This window comes from Caloenas nicobarica, chromosome 7, assembly GCF_036013445.1.
Source record: "Caloenas nicobarica isolate bCalNic1 chromosome 7, bCalNic1.hap1, whole genome shotgun sequence".
Taxonomy (NCBI): domain Eukaryota; kingdom Metazoa; phylum Chordata; class Aves; order Columbiformes; family Columbidae; genus Caloenas; species Caloenas nicobarica.
The window spans coordinates 6,511,480-6,528,217 of record NC_088251.1 but is presented as its reverse complement, the minus strand read 5'-3'; the positions used below and the strand labels follow the sequence as shown (position 1 = coordinate 6,528,217).

The following is a 16,738-nucleotide window of genomic DNA, read 5'->3' as shown; positions in this document are numbered from 1 at the left end:
TCTGTCTAAAATGATGAAGCAGTAAAATAAAAACACTGGCATGTCTGTAAAGCTCCCATCTTGCAGATCTTTTCTTGAGCTGCCCAGTCCTGAGAATTTTACAGGTGTTGGCAACATCATCACTGTCTCAAAGAACTGAAGTTAAGAACACAGATTTGGGAACAGAGGTTACGCTGGTGCAATGATCACTAACACTTATCCTCATGTAGAAATGGCTTTGTTTGGATAAAAAAAAAACAGGGAACAGGACTAGAGCCTGCAGGTGAGGGAGGAGAGCATCCCCCTCTGTTCTGCACACAGTGAACCTCGTCTTGGCTACTGCGTGCAGTTCTGGGTCCTGTTGCTCCCTGTACAAGGAGGACATTGCCAAACTGGAGCTAGTTCAGCAGAAGGGCAACAAGGTGGGCGGGAGCTGGAGCACCTGCCTGGAGGAAAGGCTGAGGGAACAGGGCTTGTTCTGTCTGGAAAAGGGAAGGCGTTGGGGAGACCAACAGCAGCCAGCCAAGTGCCTACTGGGAAAAAAGTCAGACTTATTTTAAGTCAGGGCAGAGCACAGGCAGGAAGATAAGACATAAGGGGTAGAAGCTGAAAGGTTAAGCTGCTTCAGCTTGGGAGGAGGGAGGTGTTGGCGCAGGCTGCTCGGAAAGGTTATGCAGTCTCCATCCTTGGAGGTTTTCAAGAACCACGCTGGAGAAACATTGTTCCAGGTGAGACAGCCTGACTTCACAGCAGGAAGCTGGACCGGTGAGCTCCAGGGCTCCGATTTCAGAGGAAAGATCCTGTGATCCTACAACAGACTTACGGACAGCAAGAGGCAGCCAACGGGAGCAGCACCCGCTACCCCAAATCCTGAAGCACTCTGTGACCAGTATCTGCTGTGCTCTGGTTTCATCCTTGATGGGACTGCATAAGGCACAAAGAAACGTTTCTGTTTGTTTAAAAAACCACTACCGTTCTGAAGGAACTCTGTGACTTAACAAGTAATGAAGTAACAGGCTCCAAAGGCACGAGGATCCAGCCCTCAGAGCACGACTACGAGAGCAAGTTTTCCCTGAGAAGTGAACAGGACCTGGAAAGCTCAGAAGAGGCCAGGAAAAGGATAAGAGGAATATTACAACTTTTGTTCGCACACATTAAAATTAAACCAGGTTTCTCAGGAAGAAACCAGCCCAGGTGTTCTCACATTCTCCTACAGCTGGAACAGAAGCAGGTACCCACACAGGAATTCGTTCAACAGCTGCTCTGCATTAACGTACATTGCAGGAATTTACTAAAAAGTCAAGATGCTGAAGCAGCTAATTCCGTAAGTTGTTTATTTATCATTGAGGAAACACACAGCAGCAAGTTCTGTGTTGGCTTCAGTAGGACCAGATAGTCAATCGTTGTTACCGCACCCCAAAATTGAAGTCAACGCAGCCATTACTACAAATCACTTTTTTTTTTTTTTTTGGAAAGAATTGACCCTGAAGGCAAAGAATTGGGGGGAAATTCAACCATTTCTCCAAAGCCACACATTTTAAATATGACAATATTTATAAATCCTTGAAAGGCATGAATTATCCAATAATGGAAAAAGCAGTTGTGATATTGGCAACTGAAAATCCATAGGCAGATGCTTACCAAAACACTGAAACTGTAAGAGCTTGAAGGTTTGTGGTTGTACGCTGCAGCAGTAGACGTTACTGAACAATGACTGCAGAACGGCCTCAGAGGCGTCATGTATCCAAGTAGATCTACAGAAAATATCCCAGTGTAGCTAATGCTCATAATGTTTATTGTATTTAATTCAAATTTAAAGAACTCAGTGAATTTAGATGGTGATAAAATGTCTCTCGGAAACCGCCCGCCCTCAAAGATACCTATGTAAAGGAGGGCTTTTGTATTTTTTCTATTTTTCTGGCTAATTATGGAAATTGATGTAGCTCTGCTTTTTCAGTAATTCCACTGTGTGAACAGAGGGGTTCTCAAATGCATGTTCTGTGACAATAACACCCCATTCCAAATTAAGAAAGACTAAAAATAAAACGGTCAGCCTGTTTTGGTGCGAGATCGAAGCATTACTCAAGACAGCTGTTGGGCTTGCTTCTTTCTACTTTAGCAACAAATGGCCCATGAAATAAGCATCATTTGAAATTTCAAAAACTGGCATTCAATTTCCAACCTTCTGCTGTGAGTTTTGTGCATGATCAATCTATATGAGTAAGTAATTCAAGCTCATGCTTTCATGTTACCTCAAAACATTTGTTAAAGACTTCCAATTCAGAATGTTTATAAGCACAAATACAATCCGTGGATTCGATCAAATCAAAGCTAAAACATTGGTTAAACTCTGTGATTTTCACTTAACGCCGTACAGTGGTCCACCCTTCTTCATCTGTCTCGTTTTTAGTGCGACGAAGGGGCTCACGCTCCTTTTCAGTTTTCCAGGAACCCTTCTCCTTCTCCCCATCTCTTTCTCGATCTTTTGCTGCTGGTGGGGGAGCAGACACTGGAGGAGCAGCAGGAGCAGGAGCTGATCGCCGAACTGTTTCACGTTCTTCTCCACGTTCTTCTCTCCTATCATCAGCACGCCGCCAGGAGCTTGCTACAAATACAGAAAGACAATAAACAAGGTTTGTCATGCTCCACCAGCAGCCTGCCAGAGTTTAAACAAAGATGTTCAGCACCAACAGCCTGATTTACTGATTCTCAGTCTTGCCAAGCGGTAATATGACGATGACAGCCAAATGTACAGTTTAATGTTATAGTGAAGTAATGGACAGGAACTGCTCAAGCCTGTTTTAAGATTCAGGACTGTTGTGAGCAACCCAAGTATCACCTTTAAAACATAGTAACTATAATAAGAATGTTCTGTTGATACACATGGGTTTATGACGTAAAAAAATATTCTTGTATTATCAGAATTAAAAGCGCAGAAGCATCTTCTTAGAAATGACTGAACCCTGAAAACAGAGAAATCCCAGCTTAAGAGCAGTTGTGGAAAATGTTTATGTGCTCGGTATCTCAGAAGAGAGTAAATTACTGCTCAGCCTACTGAAATCAGAGGCAGAAGCGGCACAGGAATACACGACTCCATGGGTAACAGCTTTCACGGTGTTTCACTACATGAAGAATTGTTCATTTCCACCAAAAGGGTGTTAAGAATTCAACCCAGGTATGTGAGAACAAAGCTGTGTCAAATACCAAACCAGACAGTCAAATACCAAAAAAGTTCTTCATATATTAAAAAAACCCCACCAATAAATGCCCTCATTGAGAACCCTCAGCCTTCCCACCAGCTGGAGCCCCGGCTGATGTGTCTGTTCAGTCTGCGCTCCCACCTTCGGGGAGCACCCAAACCCGCACCAGAGACCCAGCAACTTCTGAACGCCACAACTGGAAGACGGGCTATCTCAGGCTACGCGTATTTGCTGTTATCATATTTTTAGAACACAGCAAAAGATGAATAAACATACATAAATTAAAACACGTTAATGTATGTGGTCAATGGACGTAATTAAAATAGGTTACTCATGAAAATCCATACCATTAATAGTCTGAAACCTGTAAAGCCTGGTGTGAAAATATTTCCCTTGCATTTTATTTGTTTTAAGAACTGAGCTAGAAATTATCTTCTGGGACGTCTACCTTGATAATTTAAGTACAAGAATTTCATTCACCCTTAACATAATGCTACTACAAAAACTGCATACTTAAAATGTTATCCTTCTACTGCAGATGCAAAATGCTGCTATGATAAAAAAGAGTAAAACTAAAAAAAAATTTAGATTCAAGGAAAAATTCTCAGTTGCACTAAAGCTTCTTTCTGTTGTTTTCCTTACGCAAAGGGAGTATAAGTGGCTGAAAATATGACTTATTCCCATTTTACCAGACCCTAGCGCTGTCAGAGTACCGTGCAGGCCCTACAACAGATGTTTTTAGGAACACTACAATAGACGTACGCTCTTCCCGGTCAGATCTGAGCGGTGGCCTTCTGAGGGGTGGCTCTCTGTCATCAGCGCGTCGATCTCTCATGTCGCGACCACCTCTGTCCCACTCTTCACGACGACTTGAATCTCTCCAACTAGAAGTTTCCTCAGCTGGGCCTCTTCTCCAACCAGCGTCATCCCTTTAGCCGTTCAAAACAAAAAATAAAACTAAACGTTAAGATTTTACCTTTGCTATGGAAAGAAGCGGTAATAAATCACACCACGGATATTTTCAGGCCCAGTGGGTCTCAATTTAACATACTGACAGACTTCCAAAAACTGTTTCTGTTCTTCTGGAGCCTAATATGAAATTCTCTTGATAACAGGTAAAAATAAAAAATAAAAGCAGTTGAAGTACTTTGGGATTCCTCCATGAACAGTTAACATCTTCTTAAAAGTAACAAACCAAAAAGGCCCCAAAATGCCACTATCCATTTACTGCCTTAAAGTGTTTAATTTTACACAAACCAACCACTGTTCCTTTCACTGGTGATGTCACGTTATTTCTTTAACCGCAGGGTGCTTTTTTTTTTGGCGTGTAACAGAAATATTCTAAAGTATTTAAACAGAGAAGTCAAACCTGGGACGCCTGAAACGATCATCTCGATCAAAATCTCTCTCTCTGTCAAATTCGCGCTCTTTCTCATTTTCATCCCGATCTTTGTCTCGATCCCACTCCCGGTCCCCGGGAGCTCTGGACTCGCGGGGAGGTCCCCAGCTGTCCTCACGGGCCTTTTCTCGCTCTCTCCATCCCCCTGCGAGCAAGAAACAAAGCAATTTGTGACTGACCTCAGATCTCACTGTAGACAAAGAATCCTTTACTTCCCTCGCAGAAACTGGTTCTGCAAGTTTCGATCTCTGAGAATCCAACTCAAAATGCTTGTAAGAAGGGCGCACATCTGAGCGGGAGGCGTAGACAAAACACTGCAGAAACTGTTTGATGTAAAGAGCAATATATACCTCATATATGGGGACTGCCTGTAACAGTTTAGCAGAGCCGATTATACCCTGCAGTTTTCAGTCAAAAACCACAAACTCCTCAAAGCAAGTGCAGGAAGAACTAAAGGGGCAGCCCAGACAGCAGATTCCTTTGTGAAAATCTACACGCGGAGATTTTAGACACCCAAATTTTCATGAACGTACTGCTTTTTAAATCACTACTTTAAAATATGGCTGTTTTTTACAGTGCATCCTGCAATATCATTCAGTTATTTATGAATGGGAGTTCTTTATCATGCAGCCTAATACAAAAAATTGAAAGCTTATGAAGTGCAAGTATCAAGATTTATGATAACTCTGCTACAGGCCTGGATTACAGAATTAGTGCCTACTTTATAAAGTTGATGTGGCACATAAATCTGAATAAAAAGAACCAGGAAAACAAAGTCATATCTAACATTTAAATGTCATCAACAGTTCTGAAAAGAACAGAACAGTTGTAGTAGTCACCATCAACAAGACTTAAAATTAGAAACAAACCGTAAAAGAATAAAATAAGATGATTTGTATTGTAAGGGACCTCAGGTCATCTAGTCCAACCTCCTGCTCAAAGGAGGATTTTCAAGAAGGCAGACACAAAAGCAAAGACGGAATGGTAAAAACAGGAATATCTCTGTGCACATAAAATAGCTTATCAAAATCAGCCCCACTTGAATGACGTATCAAAATCCTCCTTAGGAGGAGGTTAATTTCAGCCCTACAGAGGAGGTAGGGAAGGAGACCGAGGTGTGTGGACCTGGTGAGAATGTTTCTCTCCCATCAGAGCATTCAACTTGTTTATTTTGGTTTTGCACACAGGTAAATTACCAGCATTACTATCTGAGCTTAGGTGTCTTCCAGGCAAGCAACAGACACTGCTGCACTTTTTAAATTCAACCAAATTAAAAGGTTTAATTATAGTAAGGAATGTCCACATTAGCCAAATTAATCCAGACATTTTCAGAGTTGATTCTCTCATCTCTGGCACCAAGTGCACTACATCCATTATCTATCAGGTTCACACACACTTTGGAGGGAAGATTATCATATTATAATTTACCTGGTTTACCAAATGGTCTCCAAGGACCTGGCCTTGAATCATCACCACCACGCCATGGACCTCTGTCATCATCTCGTCTGGAGAGCCTGTCATCATCTGCACTGCGCCATGGTCCCCTGTCATCATCACGCCTTGACATCCTGTCATCATCCATCCCGCGCCTGGGACCTCTGTCATCATCCATCCCGCGCCTGGGACCTCTGTCATCATCCATCCCACGCCTGGGACCTCTGTCGTCATCTGCGGCACGCCAGCTGCCCCGGTCATCATCCAGCGCACGCCTGGGTGGCCTGTCATCATCCAAAGCCCGTCTGGGTGGCCTGTCGTCATCCAGCCCACGCCTGGGTCCTCTATCGTCATCTGCCACACGCCAACTGCCTCTGTCATCGTCCAAGCCGCGTCTGGGTGGCCTGTCATCATCCAAAGCCCGTCTGGGTGGCCTGTCGTCATCCATTCCACGCCTGGGTCCTCTGTCGTCATCCATTCCACGCCTGGGTCCTCTGTCGTCATCCATTCCACGCCTGGGACCCCGGTCGTCATCTGCAGCCCGCCAGCTGCCTCTGTCATCATCCAAACCACGCCTGGGTGGCCTGTCCTCATCCCCTTCACGTCGAGGCGGCCTGTCCTCGTCCCCTTCACGTCTAGGCGGCCTGTCCTCCGTTGATTCCGTAGAAGGACGTTCCTTTTCTTCTGCAGCACCACGTCGTGGCAGATCATCCCCTCGCCGGGGCAGATCATCTCCTCGCCGGGGCAGATCATCCCCTCGTCGGAAAGATCTGTCATCATCTCTTGGTTCTCCTCGACGCCAATCTCTACAAAACCATAGGAAATCAGCAAAAGGTAGAAGCTGACATTCAGGAAAGCTTTACATGTTAGATTGACAGTATCAAACGCCTCAAGGCCATTTTGGAATTTAACCACTTGATGTGTGGTTGCAAACACATTTACAGAGCTTGTAGTTTCCAAATGCACACACTGTAATTGCTTTCATTGCTACAGGAAAGTGGCAGGTCACAGACTGAACAGTTCACAACCTCCTTCAAAACTAGTTTGAATGGGGTAACTACAATCCCCTCTCAGTTATCTGCTGCAACACAACGGAGAAGAGGTTTGGCTTCTACACCAAGCCTAATTTGACAATCTTGCGCTAAGTCTCAAAGAACCAGTATTAAAAAAACCCACAACCATCAAGTAAGTATCCCCCTTCTTCACGCAGATACCAACCCTCCAGTCCAATCCATTTTCATGTGCACAGTTCCAGCCTGACACACCGGCAATACTTTCTCGACAAGCACCCACAGCCAGACACGGCAGGACAATGTGGTCAAGTCAGGACTCAGGCTCTGCTGGGCTTGCTCAGACTCTCCTTGCTCAGACTTACATGGGGATTCAAGAATTGGTGAGAATCTTCCCTGGGCTACAGAGTCATCGGTTCATCTTTGAAATACGTTTGGATTTGTAACATTGAAAAGATCGGACACCACTGTACAACAGTTAGAGCCTTCCACTCCTGTCACTTCTCTGGACACAGCAGGTAGTTTAATGCCTACAAGCTTTTACACATATATTTAGACCATAAATCTTGGCTTAATTTACTTCATGAAACTGATCTTCCTAAACTACAAAAAATCCCAAGCAATAGTACATCCTAGAGATGTACTGGTACCTGCTTCTTGGCAAGAGAAGAGAAAGCACACTGGAGGTGAATCTCATGGATTAAAAAGAAAACAAACCAACAAACCAAACAAAAAACACCCCACAGGTTTAAAAATCCACTATGCTACCAAAATGTAAACAAAAGAACCGCAATGACTTGCTACTAAACTACAGATGTAGGACTCCAACAAGTGAGAACAAGGAGGCAACAGTTTGTGACCGCTGTGCATCTCAAGAATTTTGAGGAATTGTGAGCAACGTATTTCCCAGCTTTGGAAGAATAAGGGGAGAATTCAATTACTCTTGAGCTGTGAGATAAAAACAAGACATGGAGATTGTTAACTTCCATTTAGACTCGGATTGGATAAACTTCTCCTTTGAAAAATCTGATTATTTTGACATAAAAAAACATGTAGAGAAATGGTTACAGAGTTCATCAAATGAGAAGTATTTAATTCCTTCATACTTAGCTACTGTTTCAGAGTTTTAAGATTTTTAAATCTATTTTTAATCTATTACTTTTCAACTATTACTACTCTGTTTTTTAAAGTATTACTTGTAGATAAAACTATTCCTCTGTAGTTGTTAGATCTTTTCCCATTTGACAACTTTAGTGTTCATATTTCAACTGCTGTCCTTCTTTCCCTCTTAGAAATCCCAAGTCCCACTTTGAAAATTTTAAGAGTCAAACAGCATCTGATAAATTAATAAGAACAGAGGGATGCATGAATATTATCGGACGGCAGTCACTGGTAGTAATGCAATCCAGTTTCTATTATATAACGCATTTTTCAAGAACCTCTAACCCCCTCCCAGATCTACAAGAGCTGAATGCACAGACGGCTTTCCCAAACAAAGCAGAAATTTGCTGGCAGAGTTCACACTATAGTGTCTACCGCTGCTACAGGTCTAGTAACTTTTTTTTTTCTCGTCTTTTAACTCAGGCACAAACAACACAAACATAAAATAGAGGTCAACTGCCCTTTTCTAGACATTTTGGCTTTTTAATATTTCTTGACCATAAGCACGTCAGCATTTGCGGATCCTCTGGGACAGGAATCTGCGGCAGCAATAACCCTCAGGAGCTGTGCCGGGCCTGGCAGCCGGCAGCACCGCCCTGCCACTTACTGAGTATCAGGACTGTATTAGTTGTCATTTCATTGTTTCAATGAGCAAATATCCAGTTCCTGGCAGCTTTTTATAGATTTTCTGTGGTGTAGAAAAACAAGGGGTACAACCATAAAATGACTTTTTCTATTGAACCAACTGGCTTTTGATTTAACTCCTACGCAACACTTCTATTTTAATCTCTTTTTCCTGAAATGACAATATTTGTAACATTTTTTAATATCAGGGTTGACTTTCTTCTCTTCTCTATAAAATTGTGTTACATCATTAGTTTTATTTTCCTCTTTTTTCTTTCTTATAATCACCTTTCTTGCACAGAGAAGGAACAAAGCAAATACTCGCAGTCTAGTTATAACTCACAATAAAGCCACTAGCTCTCCATAAGATAGACAGCCCCTGTTGGATTCTTCTGCCCTTCTGTAATCTGATTTTTTTTTTTTTTTTGGTAACTGGAACCAAAGTATGGAAAAGACTTGAGAACTCTGGAACGTGCTGCTCACCTGGAACCCGAGCACCCTTGGGACTGCTGCACAATACAACTGGTTGCTCTGTGACTGTGAGGCCAAATTTTACAGTTTCTCTCCTTGTACCAGCATCCATAAGGACTCTTTAATCCACATATCTGACAGCTGTACTTACAGCTAGATATGTGCTGCAAATTAAATCTGATGCTCTGTCCTCTATCTTACTGCCTTTATCACTCAATTCAGAAATACATTTTGGAATTACTTCACTCACAGTTGGGTTTGCAACTCCTGTCTTGGTATCCAACACATTTTCCCTTCTGAGTTAAAATCCAACTGAAGGTAAACTAGGGACTACTAAAGAATGCAGAATTACACCCTTCTTCTGCAATTATGTCTGAGCATCATCACTTTTTGTTATTTCCCAAGTTCAGCAAAAAGAAAATAATTGAGAAGCACTGCTTTACTTAAAATTCCACTGAGATACTAATTTTGACTGCTATCAGTATTTCCCTTCAGTTTTCCTCAGTATACTCCTTTTAGTCTAAGAGAGAAGGAAAATTCTACCAAACATAGAATCATAGAACAGTCTGGTTTGGAAGAGACCTTCAAAGCTCATCCAGTCCCACTCCTGCCATGAGCAGGGACATCTTCACCCAGCTCAGGTTGCTCAGACTCATCCATAGTAATCCAAAACATGCCCGATTTTAACTCCTCAGCAGTCACTCAGCTCAATTTCTACAAAAGCTGAATGAGAAATGGCTAGGACAACACTTAATTCAGAAAAACTCTATGCTATAATGCTTCAAAAATTAATATGGGTCACCTGTATAGTTCTGTTGTGGGGAAAAAAACACATTGAAGCCTACAAATAGATGCATTAAACACTCCTGCAATATGATAAAGGCTTCACCCAGGAGTTTCATCCAATTTTTGATTTTGCAATTCACAAGAAAGTACATCACTCCCAAGAATGGCAACACAGCTTTTAAGGAAAGACTATTTTGTTTATTGAAAGATCATACTCTTCCAATATGTTAGAAGAAATTACTAGAAAGAGAAATAGAAAGTTAATTTGCTTCCACTGGAGTCAGAGTAAGATGTAATGGATTTAAATTGCTGCACTGGAAATAAGGGTTAGACATTTGTAAAAAAATCTATCTACCTGGAAGACTAATTAAGCAATTTAACATACTGCCAACTGGAACAAGCAACGGTATCTCCAGCAGCTCAGGCTTTTAAGAACAAACAGACGTGTGCTGTCAGAAGTATTTTAGGTATAGCTCATCCTGTTGTGGAGCAGATGGATGGACAAATGCTAAACCATCTTGATTATTAGTAAACATATCCAAACCCCCTAAAATATACAGATGTGAACAAGCTTTTTTTTTTAAGTGCAAAGTACCTTCGGAATATTCTTTCTTCAGAAATCCTTCCTTCTCTGTTCAATGCAGTCTTTTAGGACTTTATTTTAGTTTATGGCACATATTTTCTGCTCTGGGACTCAAATAGTTTAAGTCTCTGAAATATGCCTTTACTATTCTTACATATTACTGACAGCTTTCTAAATGGAAAATCTCAAACAGTTCCATCACTTAGGAACCCTGCATTTGTTTGTCATCCTTCCCCATTCTGTACTTACACAACTGACACGCATGTTTGAGTAGTACAGAAATTTCTAATTTCAAAAAGGAACCAAGTAAGCAATTGGTTTATCAGCTGCAGAAGGCACCTCCCAGCTTTCACATACCTAAGCTAAATAAAACAGGAACATTATCTGAATGCATCTTTCTAATTCTGAGGCCCTTACAAAGCAATTTTTTAATAGAAAGTAACTTTCAGAGGTGTAAAGGCATGAGGTGTTACTCAATTAAGTGCAGCTTTAGCAGTAACAATAAAAAGGGAGCCTACACATGTTGAGCCAATACAACCAGTGCTTGGTGACTCAACGATTACCTTTCCAACGGTGCTCGTCGCCACTCGGATTCTGGCTCTCCACCTCTTCTCCAAGAGCTTTCAGACTCCCTGTCACCCCAACGAGATTCCTGTATGGCAAAAGAAATCCAGAGAGAATATCTCCAATACTTTAAAATGAAGATTTTCAACAGATGATTCATCCCTTTCAGAACATACCACACCATTAAAAACTCACTTTTTACACTGTAGAGAATACTGAACAGCAGCAGTTTGAATAATGGAAGTGTGGTCTTAACTGACTATTGTTTCTGACAGAGTTTCAAACCAATATGGTTCCCTTTGGGGCACAAACTTTACTAACAGGGTAGGATACATGCAAATACACCAAAAAGTTTTTGAACAAGTGTACAAATAATAGCTACAGCGAACCATAGCTACCACCTCTTAACACAAAAAAAGATGTTTCACAGTTTCACTTTCCTGCTGCTTAGTAAGAATGAATACAAAATATTATTTGGTTTTCTGTTTTCTAATCAGATCAGAAAACGTAACTAAATAAACTGAAAGCTGTCTATAGCAGATACCATTTTGTTCCAGGTTTATACAGCACTAACATGGTACCTCAATGCACAGAACAAATTAAGTACTTGTGACTCACACAGGTTGCTTAGATGCAGGGCAGAGTAATAATTGATATTTTAAAAAATAAAGGTAAAATGTCTCTCCCCATTGCTAGACAAACCATTTAAACTACTTCTCACACAGTTGTTTATTCCTCAATTCCACCACAAGAAGCACACTAGGTAAACCGTATCAACTATCTGATTTCACATACTCACACAATCTCTGGTTTTAAACTGTTCTCTGAAAAGTGTTTTTATTTGTCAAAGTCTACACTTCAATTTGCAGAGTACGCAGGTTGTGCAAGATCTCACATCTCCACTACTCCACTAGTGTCTGTTCAAATGTTTTCAACAACCTGATTGTAGAAACAACCCCAACAAACAAGGGTGGGCAAAGAAAGAATCCCAAAACTGCAAATGGCATTTTTCAAGTGGAACAGGTATCTTTCTCAGAACCTGAGCCAGCTTTTCCCTATATTGAAGTTCCCATGGCTACAAATTCCTCTTATGTGAAAAACAGTGGTGATCAAAGACTACCGAGTAAATAATCAAAACGATTTATTGCAGCTCTTACCACTTCACAGCATTACTCAATGAAGTATGCATTAAACAAAGACAATGGCTATGGTGGATGAAATTAAAAGTAGTTCTCTTATTGATAAGGTCTGAAAAAGTGGGAGCATAGAAGGTTTGTGGTACTCAGTTACATTTTTACATCACTAAACAGTTATTTGCAAATAACTTTTGCTGTTGGATTGGAATAATGATTTTCCCCAATACTTATATTTGTAAATGGAAAGCTGCACGCACCTCTTGTTTTTATGTTTTATGTTATGGCATATTTCTTATAAAATATAAATCTATGCTTTTACATTTAGTCTGGGATTTTCCTTCAGTATCTACTAGAATTCCTAAGTTTCCTTCCAACATAGCTTTCCTCTTTTGCATTAAAGAAAATTGTATTCAATATTTATTTTAGTCTTTATTTGGTCTGGTTTTTTTACAGCTTGGAGATCTGAGTAGTTTCTTCATTGTAGTTTATTCCTAAACTACAGACTCCAGATCCTGACAGTCAGCTGAAACTAAGTGACAATCACTGAACTATTAAATTAGCCACTTATACTATTTTACAAGGCTACCATCATCTTCCAAATAATCTACAGAAGCAGCAGTAGTCAAAAAGAAAACGAACCTGCAAGTATTTACCTACCTTTCTTGAAAATGGGTCATCCAGACCTCTCCTTTCTTCTTCTCGACGACGCTCCCTTTCTTCTATCTCCATTTCTCTTTGACGTTTTTTCTTCTCCAGTTCTTCCAGCTTTTTGACACGCTCCTGGTATTCACGCTGTTCCTGTTCACGTTTCTCACGCTCAATGCGTTCCTTTTCCTCACGCTCTGCACTCAGAAAAATAAATAGAATGTATTACCAAAATAAATTCCATTACTTTGCTGTATCTACAGAAGGGTTACAAAAGACAATCTCTCCTCTTTGACTCTTTAAAAAAAATAGTCAGTCAGCATTTCACAGGATGTGTTTAACCACAGAAACTGCTTTCTGGAAGTATCGTAACTCCAAGGCAATAGGAAAGGAAACCTTGATATATTCAGTAACCTGACATCCTGAACAGCTGCTGGTGAGGAAGGAAAGAATTCAATACCTGTGTGTTTATTCAATGTACAGACCACAAATGTGCCAGCTAAAATATCAGTAACTACCTCAAGCATGGTAGAGGATCCCTTCCTTAGAAAAGGTCAAACAAAACCAAACAGAAATCAGCTAGCAGTGTCAGAAATTTGATATTCGGGACTTAGGGTTTTGTCGGTTTGATTTTTAAATATTGCTTGATAATGAACTCTGATACATCAGATCTTCAGCTGAGAAGTAGGAAAGAAATTTACCTCACAGGATGGCTACCAGCTCTTCTGTTCTAAAGCCTGGAAACGGGCTACCAGACCAAGCAATTCACAAAGACAGCTGTGTGAGTTGCTAACAATCCTTGAGTTCTTGATCTGACACCAATGTTCGCTTTCCATTCCCTTTAAGATGTGCACAAACAAGTGGAACTCAAACTAACGGACTAAAATCAAAACTCAATTTTTCATTGGCCTCCCTTACTCCATCTCCTCTCTTCGTGTCCAGGAGAAGGGGAGGGCAGGAAGCACTTGTTCGCTTTCCTGTTCCCTTCCTCCTATAAAGCTTTACCATCATCTCTGTGCTGCACACATAAGCATTCAGAAGGCGCGTGAGGTAAAATGTAAAGGTACAGTATCTTAATACCAACGACCACAGTCTTCACCACTGATGGAAAAATGAAGAGACTTCTGCCAATACAGCGAAAACAGGGAAACCAGAAGTCAGCTCTGTACACATCTGGAATGGGTCAGGCATGCAAAAGACAAAACAATCACGTTCTCAGTTATACCTTTCAGCAGCTGTTCCTCTCGCAATCTTTGCTCTTCTTCCTCCTTTTCTCTGTAGTAAGTAATGCGCCTCTCTTCTTTGCGTTGTTTCTTGCGTTCCTCCAAACGATTCCGCCTCTCTTCTGCTAACCGCTCCTGGAATTGCTTGAGTTTATCCTGAAACACAAATAATAGACATGAAACCACCGCAACTGTAACGTTCAAGAGCTAGACAGTTGCACAAATCGCTAAATAAAGCTGCAGAGAAACACAAACCAATGGCAACATATTAACTTTGCTCCACTGAAAAACAACTACCTGTTCGCATTTCAACCTTTTCTGCAATAAATTGCACAACAGGGAATATATTTCTCCTTAGAAGAAAGACAATCAGCATGCACAATGGTAGTCCTTCATCTGCTTTTTCAGGAAAGTAATGAGCTGAATAATAATTTACCTGTACCTAAAATACATTACCTAAAATTACCTGTATTGTTGCAAAAAATCATATGTAGTTACTTAAATTATTTTATCATAATACTTCTTTTGCCCTTTTTTCCAAACCAGTTCTTCCTGCAACATAGCCAAATAATCAAAGCTATAAACAGCCTCAGCAAATGCAGAATTTTTAAAAGGTAGAGCAAGAAACAAAGGCATAGTTCTTTCCCTGCCCTTGTGGCCTAATTTGTTATTGAATTTTGCAAACAAAAAAACATTAACTACCAAATACTTGAACTGTCAAAATAATTTTCAGATTCAAACAAAAAGATTTAAAAAAATATAGACAAGTATTTCTAGCTGTTTCTTGGCTTCAATATCATTGTCTGTTATTCCATCACCACAGTATGTGCAAGTTCTTGTACAGATACAGCTGTTTGTTCACATGCTGCCCAGTGATTTCTTATTAACAGCTGTATTGAAAGAAATAATTTACCTATGTTTTATTTTCTGTATAAGCTATTCCAGATGTTGTCAAAAATTGTCAGCGATAATATCTAGGAATGGGTGCAAGATTTTTCTTCTTTTTTTTTTTTTTTTTTGTCAAAGCAAAAATTAAACAATTCCATAATTCTGAGCCATTCTAGATATTAATTTGTTTCTAATTTTCATGAAGAGTCACTGGGTTACATGTTTCGTTCCACACTTGATGGGGATATTTTATTACAATCCCGTATCTCATGTACCTCATAAACTGTTCGCCGTGATGCTTTGAGCCTGGCTTCAAATAAGTCTCTGTCCTCCAACATCCTTGAGAGTCTGTTCTTATGCTCAAGGGCTTTCTCACGCTCCAACTGCAAAGTGGTGATCTAAAAACAGATAATATAAAACATATTACAAAGGAAAATCTTGTTATATATTTGCATTCAATCTACCTCAGCCATGAGAAAGAGAAATTGTCTTTTCCTGTTTCAGGTCCTAGACAGAAGATACTGCTGTGCATAATGAAATTGCAAACCTAACACTTCATATCAACTTTTTCCCTTCTCCCTTTGGATTCAGCTAGAGAAAAAAGACTAAATCCACTACTTTACATTCATTGCTAATGGGTTTTATCACCTGAACAAAAAAGTCTTACCCTTTCTTCTTCCTGTTGCTCCCACAGCTCCATATCATGGACTCTTTGCTCTTCATATGCAGTCTTTATCAAAGGAATTTCTTCTAAGCGCTTCGCTCTTTCAAAATAGTCAATCTAAATAAAGATAACACACCTTTAGCACATCATAGTGCAAAGACCAAATGTGGAAGTCTCAAACTTCAGCATGCCCCAAAGAAAACTGGTACCTGGAGACTTCTCCAATATATCTGATATATTTTGTTTCGTAAGAGCAACCACATCGGACCACATCAAAGGTCCGCTTAACCAATACTAGAAACTCGGATGGTTTATAACACATTTATCTTTTCTTTTAGTTTCATACAGTAACATTTTCAACACCAGTATCTTTTCTCTCTCTCTCAAAACAGAAGTTCACAATCACTAACTAAACTGCTGTATTAACACCTCCTTGGTACCTTTTTCTCCTGATTCTTCAGACGTTCCTGAAGTTCCTTCTTTTCTTTTTCCAGCTGTTCAACTTGTTTAGCCATAATGAAGTCAGGATCCAGTTCTTCAAGATCCTACGACAAAGTACAGTTATCAATACAAAATTAAGCACACACTTTTCTGTTAAAAATGTGGTTAGCTTGTTTATTTAAACTTCTCTGCAGTTCTCCCCGTAATTTTTAAACTAATTTGCTTCAGAAACACTCTCTCTTCTGGGTAGCTTGTATTTTATAAGATCTCTAAAGCATTTGTATCTCGATTTTTAATTGAGACACGGTCCAGGTACTACAAAATGAAAACTGGAGGTTTATTCTGTATTTCAGATATAATTTAACAACAAAGGGAAAAACCCAGCTGGATTTCATTCCTCCAGGTAAAAAAAGGTCCTATCCAAACACAGTATTAAGGTTTACTCACACTGTCGAGCAAATTAAGTATTTATGTGACATACTGTCTCACTTTTAAGAGACTGTTCAAGACCCGTTACAGTATAAAAATAA

At 40.2% G+C, this 16,738-nt stretch overlaps 1 protein-coding gene across 1 annotated transcript in view; it reads right to left on the bottom strand.

The window, feature by feature from the left end:
* Positions 1 to 1,296: 1,296 nt before the first annotated feature.
* The window catches only part of EIF3A (eukaryotic translation initiation factor 3 subunit A), a 34,775-nt gene continuing 19,333 nt past the window's right edge, over positions 1,297 to 16,738 (bottom strand). Inside the window, exons 13-22 of the mRNA XM_065638615.1 lie at positions 16,208 to 16,312; positions 15,771 to 15,884; positions 15,379 to 15,501; positions 14,218 to 14,371; positions 13,005 to 13,189; positions 11,211 to 11,299; positions 6,007 to 6,818; positions 4,549 to 4,723; positions 3,942 to 4,108; positions 1,297 to 2,584 (exon numbers count right to left, since the gene is read on the bottom strand). Of these exons, the coding sequence (XP_065494687.1) occupies positions 2,343 to 2,584; positions 3,942 to 4,108; positions 4,549 to 4,723; positions 6,007 to 6,818; positions 11,211 to 11,299; positions 13,005 to 13,189; positions 14,218 to 14,371; positions 15,379 to 15,501; positions 15,771 to 15,884; positions 16,208 to 16,312 (2,166 nt within the window). The 3' untranslated portion in view covers positions 1,297 to 2,342. The remainder of the gene's footprint in view (positions 2,585 to 3,941; positions 4,109 to 4,548; positions 4,724 to 6,006; positions 6,819 to 11,210; positions 11,300 to 13,004; positions 13,190 to 14,217; positions 14,372 to 15,378; positions 15,502 to 15,770; positions 15,885 to 16,207; positions 16,313 to 16,738) is intronic.